The sequence below is a fragment of the Lynx canadensis genome, chromosome F1, assembly GCF_007474595.2.
Source record: "Lynx canadensis isolate LIC74 chromosome F1, mLynCan4.pri.v2, whole genome shotgun sequence".
NCBI classification, from domain to species: domain Eukaryota; kingdom Metazoa; phylum Chordata; class Mammalia; order Carnivora; family Felidae; genus Lynx; species Lynx canadensis.
This window is the reverse complement of record NC_044319.2, coordinates 67,774,574-67,789,248: the sequence shown is the minus strand read 5'-3', so window position 1 is coordinate 67,789,248 and position 14,675 is coordinate 67,774,574. Positions and strand designations below refer to the sequence as shown.

At 55.6% G+C, this 14,675-nt stretch overlaps 2 protein-coding genes across 6 annotated transcripts; both read right to left on the bottom strand.

Moving 5' to 3' along the window:
- Window positions 1–99: 99 nt before the first annotated feature.
- SCAMP3 (secretory carrier membrane protein 3) lies at window positions 100–3,035 on the bottom strand. Its single transcript, XM_030303353.2, has 5 exons — window positions 2,817–3,035; window positions 2,413–2,490; window positions 1,418–1,540; window positions 1,203–1,323; window positions 100–410 (listed from the first exon to the last, which is right to left on the bottom strand). Exons 1-5 carry the CDS (start codon window positions 2,880–2,882, stop codon window positions 274–276), a joined length of 525 nt encoding a protein of 174 aa, XP_030159213.1. The 5' UTR covers window positions 2,883–3,035; the 3' UTR covers window positions 100–273.
- Window positions 3,036–3,465: 430 nt separating this feature from the next.
- Window positions 3,466–12,247, bottom strand: CLK2 (CDC like kinase 2). 5 transcript variants are annotated; one of them, XM_030303328.1, is made up of 13 exons: window positions 12,112–12,247; window positions 10,317–10,486; window positions 9,375–9,600; window positions 8,600–8,687; window positions 8,185–8,251; window positions 7,896–8,012; window positions 6,944–7,110; window positions 6,082–6,176; window positions 5,250–5,379; window positions 5,062–5,144; window positions 4,818–4,897; window positions 4,541–4,631; window positions 3,466–4,004 (listed from the first exon to the last, which is right to left on the bottom strand). In XM_030303328.1, exons 2-13 carry the CDS (start codon window positions 10,484–10,486, stop codon window positions 3,819–3,821), a joined length of 1,500 nt encoding a protein of 499 aa, XP_030159188.1. In that variant the 5' UTR covers window positions 12,112–12,247; the 3' UTR covers window positions 3,466–3,818. The 5 variants fall into 5 exon arrangements, with proteins under 5 accessions (XP_030159188.1, XP_030159190.1, XP_030159186.1 ...); XM_030303330.1 differs by having other exon boundaries at window positions 8,600–8,684; XM_030303326.1 differs by having other exon boundaries at window positions 9,375–9,603; window positions 12,112–12,246.
- Window positions 12,248–14,675: the final 2,428 nt, after the last annotated feature.

The window sequence follows — 14,675 nt, the reverse complement described above, 5'->3', positions numbered from 1 at the left end:
CTTTCATGGGTTCGAGCCTTGCATCAGGCTCTGTGCTGACAGCTCAGAACCTGGAGCTGCTTCGCATTCCGTGTCTCCCTCTCTCTCTCTCTCTCTCTCTCTCTCTCTCTCTCTCTGCCCCTCACCTGCTCACACTCTCTCTCAAAAATAAACATCAAAAAAAACCCTCAAAAGTCGAGCAGAGATGAAATGCTGAGTTCTCGGAGAGTGGGCACTGGGGCAGGAAAGACGTAAAGGTACTACCAGCACTCTTCCTCCAGAAAAGGCTTGTCACTACTCACACATCCAGAGGTAGTACATGGTGGATACGGTCTTCTGAAATTCTTGGGGGATCTCCATGGAGATGTCCTGGAAAAAGCAGGGCTGGACTGGGCAAAAAGAAGGTAGAGGGGGCCAATTGTTCTGTCGAGCTGTAAGGCACAGAGAGAGCGGGAAGACCCCAGAAGTGAGGCAGAGACCAACAAAGGAATCACCATCCTCCCTTCCACCCCAGGTCCTCTCTTCCATCTCCAGTTCAGGGTCCGAGGAGACAGAAGAGAGTGGCAAAAACAAGGCTGACAGTGTTTTCTATTATTTGCGACTTCGAAGGACTGTCAAGCACTTTGCACGGATGGCCTTGTTTCCCTCTCACAACAGTCCTGTCCAACAAGCACAAACGTTATGTTATCTTTGTTTTACAAACAAGGAAACGGGGGCACCCTCTGGCTCAGCCGTAAGAGTGTGTGACTCTTGATCTCAGGGTCGTGAGTTCAAGCCCCATGCTGGGTGTAGAGATCACTTAAGTAAGTATTTTTTCAAAAAGTAAGAAAACTGAGGGGCACTTGGGTGGCTCAGTCGGTTGAGTGTCCGACTTCGGCTCAGGTCGTGATCTCACAGCTTGTGGGTTCGAGCCCCGCGTCGGACTCTGTGCTGACAGCTCGGGGCCTGAAGCCTGCTCCACATTCTGTGTCTCCGCATCTCTCGGCCCCTCCCCTGCTCATGCTCTGTCTCTGTCTCTCAATAATAAACAAATGTTAGGAAAAAAAGTAAGAAAACTGAGGCACTCAAGATTAAGTAACTTACCTAAGCGCTCATAGGCAGGGAGTACCCAAATTCAATTAGTGCCCAAATTCAAAGTCAGCACTGTGGCTCCAGAGCCCACTCGCTCACATTCGTTTTGCTCCTTAAAAGTGTGGAACACGCCCCGCCCACGGACCGCTTACCGGCTGCGCCCCCCAGGGCGGCGTGCTGCAACTCCCGCTCCCTCCGGTCCAACTCCTCGGCCTTCCGGTTCAGCTCCTCCTGCTTCTTTAGCAGCTCGGCTGTGGCTGCTGCAGCTGAGGCCTGCCCAGTGTGTGCGGGGCGAGGGGGGAGAGATGTGAGCCCTGGGCCCAGGTCTGGCCCCCACAGCCCACCCCCACTCGCACCTGCTGTTTACCTGGGTGCCGTAGGAACCATAGTTTTTGGGTTCTGTAGGGCTGAGCTTTCTGGAGGACTGCAACGAGGGAGCCGAGGCGGGAGGCAACGGGGCCGCGGCCGGAGGCTCATACGCTGGTGGGGGCTGTTGGTTTTGGAAAAGGCCTTAGGGATCACCTAATCCCTCCCGACACAGGTATCCGGAGACTGTCTACCTCTGCATCTGGGTCCCCTTCCCCGCCCCCTCCCCCACAGAGAGCCAAATCGGTCAGCCCTCACCACCCCTCACATCCAATTCCTTAGCCGGGACTCAAGACACTCATCCACCGAACCCACCCCCTCCACTTTTTAAAGCTCTTGGCTCTTATTTTATTATTATTTTTTTTAATGTTTATTCATTTTGAGAGAGAAAGCGTGGAGGACAGGGGTGGCGGGGGAGGGGGGGGGAAGGGGCAGAGAAAGAGAGGGAGACACAGAATCCAAAGCAGGCTCCAGGTTCTGTGCTGTCAGCACAGAGCCCGACATGGAGCTTGAACTCACCGACCGTGAGATCGTGACCTGAGCCAAACCCGGAGGCTTAACCGACTGAGCCACCCAGGCGCCCCTCTTTCTCTTTTAAAGTCTCGGCACTTTCTACTCCAGTGGAACAACAGGTCCAGCCCTCACTGCTTGCCTTCTGGAGGCACACCTAAGCATAACTCGTTTACTCAACTCCAACCAGTCCCATAATTTATTTTGTTCAAAGAAGCCTCCCCAAACACAGCCTTGGTTCAGGCCCTGTCAGTCTCCAGCCACCCCCCACCCCCCGCCAGGACTACCACTGAGAGCTCCAACGGGATCATTGACTCTGGTGTCTCCAGAAGGATTAGGCAGCCCAGGGCAGACCAGCCTCTCTCAGGGAGTTAAGATCACAGTGTCCCTTCCTTTGCATGCAGAAAAGTCCCCTGTATCCCGACAGAGTGAGCTTACTGGCACACCCTCCCCTTCCTTGTCATCCTATGCTCTCCAGAACCTCACCTCCCGGGTCTCAAAAGGGTTGTAGACGTCAAGGGTGGCATACTGCGGGCTGGGTCGGTGCTGGATCACAGCTGGGTCCTGCGGGCAGAGAGCTGCGGCTCAGCGGGCGCCTGGTGCCTCTGGTGCCTCTGGGGGAACTGACGGGGGCCTCTCCTAATGCCTGTGGCTCGTTGGAGGCCACGCCGTTGCCCCAACATTTGCCCCAAACCCTTCACCGCGCTCTGTTAGCACCAGCTCCTTACAGGGGCACGGCCCGCCCCCCGCGTGCTCACTGGTCTGGAGTCACCGTCACCCCCACGTGGCGGCCCTCCCCCGGCACAAATGTCAGGAATGGGAATACAACAAGTTAGCCCGTCCAGAAGCGAGAGGAGTCGGCCGAGCTACCCAAACAAGGCCGGCGTCACCTGAAAGGGGTTGTCAAGCTCGCCGGGCCCGGCGAAGGGGTTCCCGCCGTCTCTGCTCTGAGCCATGTTTGCAACTGCGGCCTGGGCCGCCCCTGCCCTCCACGCCCCTGCGCGGCGGCGGCGGCGGCGGCGGCTCCCGGAGCTCCCTCCGCTCCCGTCGGTCCGCCCGCTCCGCCGTGCACGGATTGGCCGCGGAGACCGGAAGGGTCCCGAGGATCCCCGCAGCGGCGGCCGGCTGCGCCTGCGCCTCCGCTACGGGCGAGGACGGAAGCGCCCCACGTGACGCCGCGGCCCCGCCCCGCAACGAACTACACGTCCCGGCGGGCCTCGCGTCGGAGGGCGGGCCCGCCAACCGGCTGGAGCCGCCGCAGGCCCTGCGCACGCACGCTTCCGCAACCGGAGTCCGGCTGGCCCGGGCCCCTGCCCGCCCCGCCCCCCCCCCCCCCCCCCCAGCACTCAGACGAGTGCCCCCGACTGGCCCACAGGAACTCCCCGGCGACCGCAACCCTCTCGCGACACACCGGACGAGCCGGCGGCCGGGCTCGGGACGGTGCAGGGGGAGGATGGACCCCCTGGGTCCACAAACTCAGAAGGGCGGCCGGTCTTCTCATCCCTCCAGCCCAGCGTCCCAGACCTCGAACTCCAGGGGTGGGGGTCGCATGAAGCACGTCATTTTTATTTCACAAAGACTGTACAAAATTCCTTATAAAACATGGGATAGATGCCACCCGGTCACCTCATCCTGCCCTGTCCAGCTCAACAGCGAGGGGGCAGGTGACGGCGGGAAGAGTGTGGGAAGGAACAGCATTCTGTACAAGGCTGGGGACGAAGCAGTAGGTACAAGTTCTTCCGTATTTACACTATTTCACATATTCACAGGTATACAGGGAGCCAGGAGGAAGGAGCTGGCTCCGGCTCTGTTCTCTTATATAAAAAAGCACCAGTGTCCTGGACTGGACACCCACTGCTGCAGGACACGCAGGGGGGCCCAGGGCCTGATCGTCACCGACTGATATCCCGACTGGAGTCCCACAACTTGGTGTTGGGTGGCTCAGCCCGAAGGCGGGCGAAGAAAGGATGCTGAAGGGCTTCACCCAAGGTCAGCCGCTTAGCAGGTTCATACTCTAGCATGCTTTCAATCAGATCGAAGAGCTGGTGGTGTTCCTCTGCCTCGGAGGTCAGATACCGCTGGTGGTGGAGGGCAGGGAAAAGGTGAGGCACGACGCCTTACAGTTCCTGCCCTTTTTCTTCAAGGCCCTAACTTTCAACCTCAGAGGACCAAGCCTCTGCCGTTATGAATGCTATTGGGAACACGACCTTACGAGCGCTGTGGATCCTACTGCTCAACTCCCTCCCACTAGCACAATTACTCCTTCATACTCTCTGAAGGTTCTTTCTGCTTGTATATCCTTGTCAACGTCATGAATCTTCTTTAGCTCCTCGTTAAAATGTAAGCTCTTCAAAGGTGGTTTATTCTTTTCTGTCTGACCTACAGAACCCAGGACATTACTGTGATCTCTGGTTGGCTCAAGAAATCCATGGCTATCTAACCTCCTTCCCTCCACAAAACCACTCCCTCGTATCTCTACGATACCCAAAGGGGCATTTCAGTTTTCCCCCTTCTTTCCTAACCCTCTCTTGTGAAGTGCATTCCAGGGCCAAACCACCTGAAGAAGGAAATGCCCTCTGGCCAGTGGGCGCAAGGTATCCCCAGCCTGGCTCACCCGCAGTGGTTTGCAGTTTTCTCGCACGTAGCGCCCTGCTGATGTGTTCTCATCCCAATCCAGGCGGCCCCGATAGAAGTATTTCTGCTTCCTAGAGGGGAAGGGGAGGTTGAGGAATCAGGAGGTTCCTTTTGTTGGGGGACATTTCCCTTATTCCCCCATCTTACAGTAGCTGGGAGGAGGGAAGGTGTCAAAGAAAAAAGAAAATGATGTGAAATCGACCAATTTCGAGGAGAGAAAGGAAAAAGGGTTAAGGTCCCCCCAACTCAAGGTTCACCTTGTCTTCCGGATCATCCGGGAAGGGATAGGACCCAAGATCCTTTCCATCATGGCTAGATGCTCTCTGTTGTCATGCGTCTGCGAAACGAAGACAGAACTGAGCACGGTGCCGCAAACGGGCTGCTGAGGACCAGCTTCCGGGATGATTAGCAAAGGGGAGGAGTGAGCAGACAGGTCCCTGGCAGAGAAGGAACCCAGGCAGGAAAATGCCAAGTGGGGACATAAGACACTCCACCGCTTACCTGGAACAGGGTGAAGCCAACATAGTACTCGAAGATGATGCAGCCTATGCTCCACACATCACAAGGCTGTGACCAGCCCAACTCTAGTGGGAATGGGAGGAACAAGGTGTTAGACGGCGCTTAGGGGGCCCCACCCTCCCCACCGCCCACCCTTGGACGAGTCCCTTCCCCTACTCGCCCCCACTTACCGAGGATGACCTCTGGTGCTCGGTAATGGCGAGTGGAGACGATGGTACTGTGGTGTTCATGGTCAAAGGTGGCACTACCAAAGTCCACCACCCGCACAGCTGTGCTCTTCACGCTGCGTTCATCTCGTTTCTAGGAGCAGAGCAGGAGGAGGATGGACCCAGCCACCTGAGACCAAGATTCTACCACTACTCTTTAGAGTGCTTTCAAGCCTGAAAAAAAGCAACTTCACCCCCTGCTTGCTCCCATGCACAAAGGAGACTCTGCTTTACAGCTTCCCCGTATCCTGCAGGTAACTTAGGAGTGGGATCATGGGAGAGCACACAAGTCCCTACGTATGCGGACATTCCCCACGCACTGGTACTACGGTGCTTCTGAAAATAGGTCCAGAACTGAGCTTTCCTACAGAGAAAAAAAGTCCCAACCAAGTATCTTGAAAGCATTTGCTCTCTATTGGAAAGTTCTCTGAGCTCCTCCTTCCAAGTTCTCTTCCAAATTATATCTTCTTAAATCTTAAAAAAAAAATTTTTTTTTATGTTTATTTGTGTTTGACAGAGAGAGACAGGGAGACACAGAATCCGAAGCAGGCTCCAGGCTCCGAGCTGTCAGCACACAGACCGACGCGGGGGCTCGAGCTCATGAACCATGATCATGACCTGAGCCAAAGTTGGATACTTAACTGACTGAGCCCCCCAAGCGTCCCTTAAATCTCTCCCTTTCACTCTATTTTGGTATTCGGGCTTACCTAGTCAGAGCCATACTGGGAGAGAACATGGGAGAAAGGAACAGGGGAGGAAAGAGGGGCTTTAAGGCCCGGCCGCCTGTCCATCTTACCTTCTCTAGGTTGTAGGTGAGTTCATAGTCTGAATTCACAAACAGAATATTTTCAGGCTTGAGGTCCGTATGTGTCAGCTTGTTATCATGGAGGACTGCAGGGGAGAAGACCAGGTCAGGGTTGTTCCAGGTGGCCAGGGCTAACTGGCACCAGTGACCCCAAGCTTGGTCACCTGGCTCAAAGCTGGTGAGGAGGCAGATCCAGAATCACTAGGCTGCTTTCTGCCCTACTTCCAAATGAAATGCCTGGTCTAAGAAGCACAATGCTTATCAGCATCAGAGAACAAACATGATTCTCAACTGACGTACAAAGAGTTTGCTACGCATTGCAGTTCTGTTCCTTGATGTGCGTGCCTATCTGACGTTCCGTGAATTCAACTCTGGGAAACTGCATAGTCAGGAAGACCCAAGGGGAACCATGTACTTGTGTCTGGACCCCCCATCTGGCCCCTTGTTTGCCTTAGTCCCTGGCCGCACCTGCTCTGGTGGAAACAGAGAGCATCTCAGCTCAGACAAACGTAAGCCTCTAGCTAGGGCAGACTTTTTGTCTCTTTGTGCTTGCAACCTGACTTCTACTTTCCCAAGAAAGGGAAATGAAGGAAAAAAAGAAGTAATCCGATCAATGCTTTGATTTCAAAGGCTTTCTCTTCCAGCTCCTGCTAGGCTGGATGTGGAGGAAGACCAATCGATGACGGTGAGAACACTGCTCAAGGAGTTAAGGAGGTGTCAACGTGACAGTGAATGAAAGAACTGCAGACAATCGAGCTGACAGTTTAGGGGCTTCACCACTGCTCACTGACACAGAAGAGGCCCAACAGAGGGAGGGGCTGCCCCAGAGTCCATCTCGGCCCGCCCCACTCACACTTGACGGCCTGGCACAGCTGGAAGGCCATGTGGCGCACTTGGTGGATGGGGTAGGGCAGGTAGTTGTTGTCTTTGAGGAAATCGAAGGTGCTAAGGCCCAGGAGCTCAAAGGAGATACACATGTGGCCATGGTAGTCAAACCAGTCAAACATCTGGACACAGAGGCTGAGAAGAGATGAGGGAAGGGGGAGGTCTGATGAGCTCCTATCTGCCCACCACCCTTCCAACAAGGAGGGGCTGCAGGGCAGCTGAGTCCACATCCGTGGGTAAAAACCTGCCGGGCAGTATGACCAACAAATTCAGTTCGGCCAGCGAACGGCCTTTCTGGCACACCCAAGGTTCACACCATTTTCCTGCATCATTTTAAATAGTTAAAAAAGACTCCATTTGCTGAAGAGCTGTTGGTGCCGGTCTCCGGTGTGGACCCTGAACTGTCAAACTGTCATTCCTAAACCCTGACCCCGGCTCCCACTCCTGAGATCCATTCACCATCGGCTGCCAGTGGGCCCCGTGTTTCTACTGGCCGTCTCCTTAATGCCCTTCTTCCACGCTGGCTTACAAAAGGCGCGTGGACACAAATATTACACGTAAATGTCTGTCGCCTCGGCAACACGGTTCTAGATATCAAAAAGCTCAAGTGATTTTTCACGGAAAACGTTGATTCTCAGTCTCAGGGCCATTTCCAGGGCAGAGCTCTACAGAGGCCACCCTGGCTGGAGCCAAAGTGCAGAGCAATCTAAGTGCCCTGACAACAAGGGGAACAGACTAGACAATGTCATACACCCTCTCTTCCTGCCCTAATGTCCTACTAGTCTAAGATGATGACGAAAAAATGAATGGATGAGAAGGCCCAGGACTCCCCTGCCTGCCTAACCCAGGCCGGGAGGGTTTGGGTTCTCCTGTACAGGAGTGGAGCCTCTCAGACCCCCACACACCCCTCTGCTGCTTACTTCTTATTGTCAGGGTCCTTCTCGTTGATCTTCTCCAGGACGTTGATTTCAAGTCGAGCTGCTTCCTTATACTTTTCCACGTTCTTAATGATCTTCAGGGCGACTCGAGCCCCACCCCTGTGGTGGCCAGAAGAGGTTTTTGCTGGGTCATCAAGAACATCTCAAAATGAACGGGGCTGTCCGGGGATTAAGAAATCCTACCTTTGGCCAATCAGCAAAAACACCCCCAGACTGACCCTCAGCACCTCGCCACGCCTAGGAGTACGGAGCAGGGAGGGGCTATAGTTACCTGCGATGGTCGACACACTGGACAACCCGGCCGAAGGTCCCCTCTCCCAACGTGCTGACAATTTCATCTGAAATGAAACAGAGCAGGGTCGGGGAGAGGGAGGGAGAGAAGGTGGGGAATGAGCTGAGTTGGAAGAAAAAAGGGTACGGCAACCTGGGGTGAGATGAAGGAAGGGGGAACAGATACAGATGGTCACAGGGGAAGAACACCCCTGTGTGATTCCCACCACCTTTAACCCAGGGGCCATGAGAGCTGGGAGTGGACAGCAGAGGTCAATTCTCAACAGCAACTCAAACCACCCAGATAAACAACACCACTGAGGAAAGGCAAGAGGCTGTGACTTGGGTTGGCTCGGGACGTTAGGATGGCTATGGGACCATTACAGGCTATAGGATTGTTACGATTTGGCTTGTACATCGCTCTTGTAGCCAGTCCCCGACGTGGTAGATGAGGTGGCCCTCAGCGTCGTCCTCTACACTCTTGGCTCTCCGGCTGCTGTGCTGCTGTCGGGGGGCGGGGGGGGTCGGAGCAAGCCAGGTGTCGGAGCGGGGGCCGGAGGGAGGCGGGGTGGGTGGTGGAGGGGTCACCGGTCACAGGCGCCCAGCCAGGGGGGACAGACGATGATGGGGGACAGTGGAAGGGAACACGTCAGATGCAGTAAGGCGGATCGGGGTGAGAAGAGAGAGCGGCGCATAATCCCAAGTCCCCAAACCCAAAACGGGAACAGGGAGAGGAACGGGCAGAGCAGAGAAGTGGTGTCGTTGCCAGTGTCACCCGCAACCCCATGCTCCACACAATGCCCTTCCAGGCAGGCACCGATCTCCCTTTGCCCCCACCCGAGCCCACCTACTGAGGGGCCGTGGAGCCCAGAGCTTGGGGGAGAAAGGCAATTCACAGGCAAGGTCTCCACTACAGAGTGGAGGCGTCTGGGACAGAGGAGCTGTCCCCAACACAACAGGCCCAGCATGCCGAGGAAGGCACCGGGGTACAAATGCTCCGTGCCCGTCCACCTCCAAAGCAGATTCCAGGGCCCTCCGAGAGCTGGAGAGCTTCCGAGAGAGCAGAGACTCAGTGCCCACCTCAGTGTTCCTGCCCCAGTGCTCAGCTAAAAACAAGGGTGCTCCTCACTTACCAGGGTCCTAGAGGGCCGGAGAGGAGTGGGGAGAGGAAGGGCCTGGGCGAGCACTCACCGAAGACGAGCGGCTGAACGTCCGGCTGCGCCGCCTCCGCCGCCTGTGCTTCCTCCGGCTGCCGCGCTGGCTGCGGTAACTGCTGTCCTCCCGACGGTACTCATAGGAGTGCCGGTAGTCCGGGTCGTAGCACGCTTCTCCCCGGTCCCGGCTGTAATCGTTGCGCCTATAGCTGCCACAGTATCGCCGGTCGTACACCCGCCGGTCCGATGAACGGTCATCGTAGCTGCTGTTGGACAACAGACACCCATTAGGTGCATCTGTTCAGGCCACACTCCTTGCCCCACGACAGGACGAGGTCCTCCCTCAACAAGGACAAAGAACGATGCTGGAAGAACTGCTCTCAGACACTCATGGGGCCATTCTGAGGACCAAGGACCAGAGGAGCGAAATCATTAAGAGCAGACGAGGATCCCCACACCTGCATGCCACCAAGACCCCCGAAGGGACACAGGCAGAACCGCTCCCTCTGGGGGCCTCCCCCGCCCCCCGCCTGCCACTAGGGACATAACAGGTGGAACAAAGAGCCATTTCTTTCCTCAGTCGTTCCTGACTGACATCCAATTCTGCTCCAAACTATCCTTAACCCACCCCTCCCACGCTGAACATGCAGACCTCACTTTGTCTTGTCTGTTATGTCCTTAGCTATCTCTAGACCCTACCCTTTTACACTTCCTCTCCCTTCGCCCGAGACACTTCACCCTGGTTCTTGAATTACACATCCTGCCCCAATCCAACCAAACTGCTAGATGCTTCCTCAGCCCCTTACCACGCCCTTCCTCTATGATAGCACTCTTAACACCACAGTGCAAATGGCTCATTCTGGTAACAGTCCTGAGTGGCCCCTTACCCCAAGCGCTCAGCATCTAACCAATAAATCTCTGCTGAATAAATAAATGAGTGAGCGACCCCGAGGAGGGGTTTTTCCCCCTGAAGCCTCACCTCCGGGAACGGACGTGGTAGCTGTCTTCCCGCCGGCGCCGCCGGGTCCGGTCACTGCTACTTGACCAGGAGCGGCTTCTTCGTCTCTTATGCTTCCGGCTCCGATAGTGTTCGTGGTAACTCCCCCGGCTGCCTCGCTCTGAGGAATGGTACCTTCGGGGATGAGGCATCTGGAAGAAAAGGAGAAAGAGAAATAGTGGAGACAGGCTCGGAGTTTTCGGAGCTCCCCTCCAAGCACTGGCTGCCCCAGGGGCGCGAAGCTGCTTTCTGCTGCCACTCCCACCTCTTTTCACCTCCCACAACTTCCTTGTGCTCACGATTCCTCTTCGATGGGAGTACGTATCACTTGACAACTCCACTAGAAAACTCTAGGAGCCTGCCCCGCGCCCCCAGCCCTTTCCTCTCATTGCTCTATGGACTTTCCTCAAACTTGGCTCCGTGAAGTCTTCGGGTCGGGGCCACAGCTCATTCCAGGTGAGACTGTGTAATTGATGCACACTGCCACCGTTCACCCCTGGCCGGAGTCTAAGCTCCATCGACTCCATGCGAGTTCCTCACAACCCACCAGGGTTACATTTTAGCATACGCTATCACAATACACGTTTTACAATGAAGAGTGTATCTCTACCTCCCCAACTAGACCATTCTGTGTCCTGTGGGCAGCAATCCAGCATACCTGGTTTCTACATGCGGTGGCATACACCAAATATAGGCAGGCTCCAGGGATTTGGGTCTGACCTCTTGAACTGCCTTAGTCAACTCTCACTGGCTATCACCACGGGCCAAACTCCCCTCAAAAGTTTTTAATACAGAAGGCCCCAAGCTGCAGTCTGATTTCCATTTGCCCCTCCCCTCCTGCTTAGGAAATAGAGAATAACTGGTTTTTAATTAGTATCAGCACTGCTTGGCTAAAAGCTGGCCTCCTTCCAGTTAGTTATTGGAATCGGAATGGCATGGTGCACAAACGCTTTTCTTCCTTAAAGGAAAGAAACCAAGAGAGAAATCACTGTCACAATCCAGAAAGATAAAAATATGACAGCAAAATAAAATTCAACAGGCCCAGGGACTGAAGTCTTGGGGGCGGCGGGGGGGGGGGGGTAGGTGTGGAAAGGCTTAATGATTCCAACATCTGGCTCTCATTCTGAGCTTTCTACTTCCCAACCTCCTCAAATCGAGGAGGGTGATATCGGACTCGGTCCTGGTCTAGAAGGCCTGTGGCAAAGATACAAGCTGCAGATTTCACCCCCCCCCCCCCCGGGTAACCCAAGCTTGTTCAGCACAGCCGCACAAACATCCTCTCGGCACACGGCACACTGCCACCAAAGTTTCTCACGCCCCTCCCCACCAGAAGCACCTGCAGTTTACCTTTCCCAACTTACAAACCTTTCCCCCTCCTTTCTCGCTCAGAAAATCCAGAACGAACTCTTGGAGTCAAACTCCTTCCATGCCCTCCCAGTGACACGGCGGGTCCTCCTCATCTCCAGCCCCGCTCCAACTTTGATATTCTGCTCTTCCTCCTCTCGGGAACCGCTCCCCTCCCTGCTCCATCACCCCTTCCCCTACTCGGGCCCCTCCCAAGTTTGCTGGAGGTCCTCCCGGGTCCGCCCGGGTCCGTCCAAGGCACGCTCATCTCCCACCTCTGCTCCCTACCCCTCACCTCCGCCGCTTTGCAGGTCCCTACCCTCCTCCTCTCCTCTCGCCCCGCCGCCGTGCCCCCAGCCCAAGGCTACCCCCGCCCGCCCCGCGGTCGCCATCTTTCCGCGCGGCCCCGCGGCCCGCCAGCCCGCGCGCTCACCGTTCTGGCGGCGAGGCCCGTGCGCTTGTCCCACAGGAAGTCCGTGATGGCGGCGGCACTGCGGCCGGAGTCCCGGCACCCCCGCGGCGACGAAGTGCGGCTCCACCCCCCCCGACCCGAGACCCTGGGACCTCCCGCCTCGTTCCCGGGCTCCGCTCCAGTCCCGCCCGCCCCGGCTCCGTCCCCGCCCCCAGGGTCCGCTCGGCGCCGCTCGCACCGCCCCCGCCCGGGGCCCGATCCCAGCTCGGTCTCCGGCTCTGGCCTCTCCGATCCGCCGCCGCCACCGCGAGCGCGCACGCACGCACGCACGTACGCACGTCCCGCGCCCCCGCCCAGCTGCCCCGGGCCCCGCCCCCAGGGCGCGCACGCCGCCGCGTCCTCGCGTAGCTGGCGGGCGCGACGATAGGAGCGCCGGGGGGTGCGGGGGCGCGGGACTCAGTCCCGCCGCGCGGCCTTTCTGCTCAGCTCGTTCCTCTGTCTTGCGCCGTCTTCATGACACTTCTGCGGCTTACATTGTGAGGTTTGGAGGTTTAAAAGGGACCTGGAAGTTGTCGTTTACGAGTGTCGCCCCTCCACACAGCTTTTGAGGCGTGGTGGTGAGGTCTGATTGTCCGGCATGGCCAGTAAATATCCAGTTCTTAAAACAGCCCAGTTACCTAGCCGCCGCAAGGAGGGGCGGCCCCCTTTTGTCCTGAGCGAAAGGTACGCACCTGTGGGTCAGGAGGTAAGGCCGTGGAGGAAGGGTTTGAGAAAAGGAGGGATGGAGAATCAGGTGCTGAAAGAGGGGAAGACACTCGAGAACTGTATGTTCCGAACTCACACATAATACATGGGAAGTGTAAATGAACTGAGTTGGAAAAGGGGTGGGGGGGGGGAGAAGAGGAAGGAGGAGACCTTGAGACAAACTGGACCGAGTTAGAGGCATGATGGAAGGAACTGAGATATAGAAAGGAAAAAGAAAAAATAACCTGAGAGTAATTATATTAATTCAGGACATATCAGAGGGGAGCTGGGATGGAAGGTAGTTAGATGGAGATTAGATCGGTTAGCCAGAAATGGTTTAGGAAAGGTTCCCTAAAATAGAAGAGTAAGGGTAATGAAGGGGTTGGAAGGAAAGAGGGGAAAATTCCCTTCCTCTTCCACGAACACCTTTCCGGATCATGCGTTCATTCAGCAAGCATTTACTGAGTATCCACGGTGTGTGCCAGGCGCAAGGCTCCTGTTCTTTGGAACCCCACAGTCTAATGGGAGAGAAAGACCTGTAAACGAATAATGGCAGCCTTGTGACAAGAGCTGCCATGAACACTGTAAGAAGGCTCTGGACTAGAGGCGCCTGGGTGGCTCAGTTGGTTAAGTATCAGACTCTTCACCTGAGGTCATGATCCCACAGTTGGTGAGTTTGAGCCCGAAGTCAGGCTCTGCACTGATAATGTGGAGGCTGCTTGGGATACTGTCTCTCCCTCTCTGCCCCTTCCCCAGTTGTTCTCTCTCTCTCTCTCTCTCTCAAAATAAATAAATAAACTTTAAAAAAAAAGAAAGAAAGCCCTGGATTAGATCTAGTTGGGGAAAGGAGACTTGGAAGTGTGTTTCTAGGTTTCCTAGAGGAGATACTATGTGAGGCAACACTTGGAAAGTGAATTGGAAAAGAATACCGGGCAGAGAAAGTATTTGCAGAGGGCTGGAGACAAGGTAGAACAAAGCCTTTCAGCATGGTCAGAGTCCTGGCTTTCAAGAGAGGGACTATCAGAAGAGAGGCTATTGAAATTAGGTCCAAATTTTGCAGGGCCTGGTAGGTCATTTTAAGGAGCTTACAGGTAACCTTCCCTACAGAAGATGGAGAGGTTTGAAGGACATGTTGCATTTGAATCTTAGGAAGGTAACTCTGGCAGACTGTGGGAAAAGAATTGGCCTGAGAGAGTATAGGGCCCCTTATAGAGGCTTCTGAAATAACCTAGGGGAAAAAATGCCGAAGGCTTGAAATAAGTCAGTGGCAATAAGAAACGGAGATGAGGGGAAGAATTTGAGATGTTTGGAAACTTCTAGCACTGAACATCACACAGCACTGCAGTCTCCTTGTTCTGTCTGCATACGGGCACAGCCGAGCTTGGCTTTACAGCAGGACTTTTGTATTCAACTTTGTATCCGCAGTCACTCTTGCTGAAAGTTAGCAGTATGAATTTGCAAATGAAATACTAGGAGGAATATGGAGAAGACGAGAAGAAAGGAGTATGCCTAGGAGAGTGCTGAGAGGAAGACAGTGAAATGCAGGAAGTCCGTGAATTGGAGTGACTGTTCCCCACCTCTTCTCTGGTCCCCAATTCCTCGCCCTCCGGAGACTCCGGGATCTACAACCAGCGTCCGCTTTTCCCGCCATTCTCGGACGGCTCCGCCTCCCTAGAGCTCATTGGCTAAGAGCTCATCGACACCAGATCACGCCCCCTTCGTGACTCCGGCTGTGTTTCCCTGCCTCTTCCTCCCTTACTTGGGGGCCCGCCCCCATCTGCTAGGCCACGCCCATGCCGGAGTCTTCCCTGGAGGCGGGCTTCCTTGGCCCCGCCCTCTCC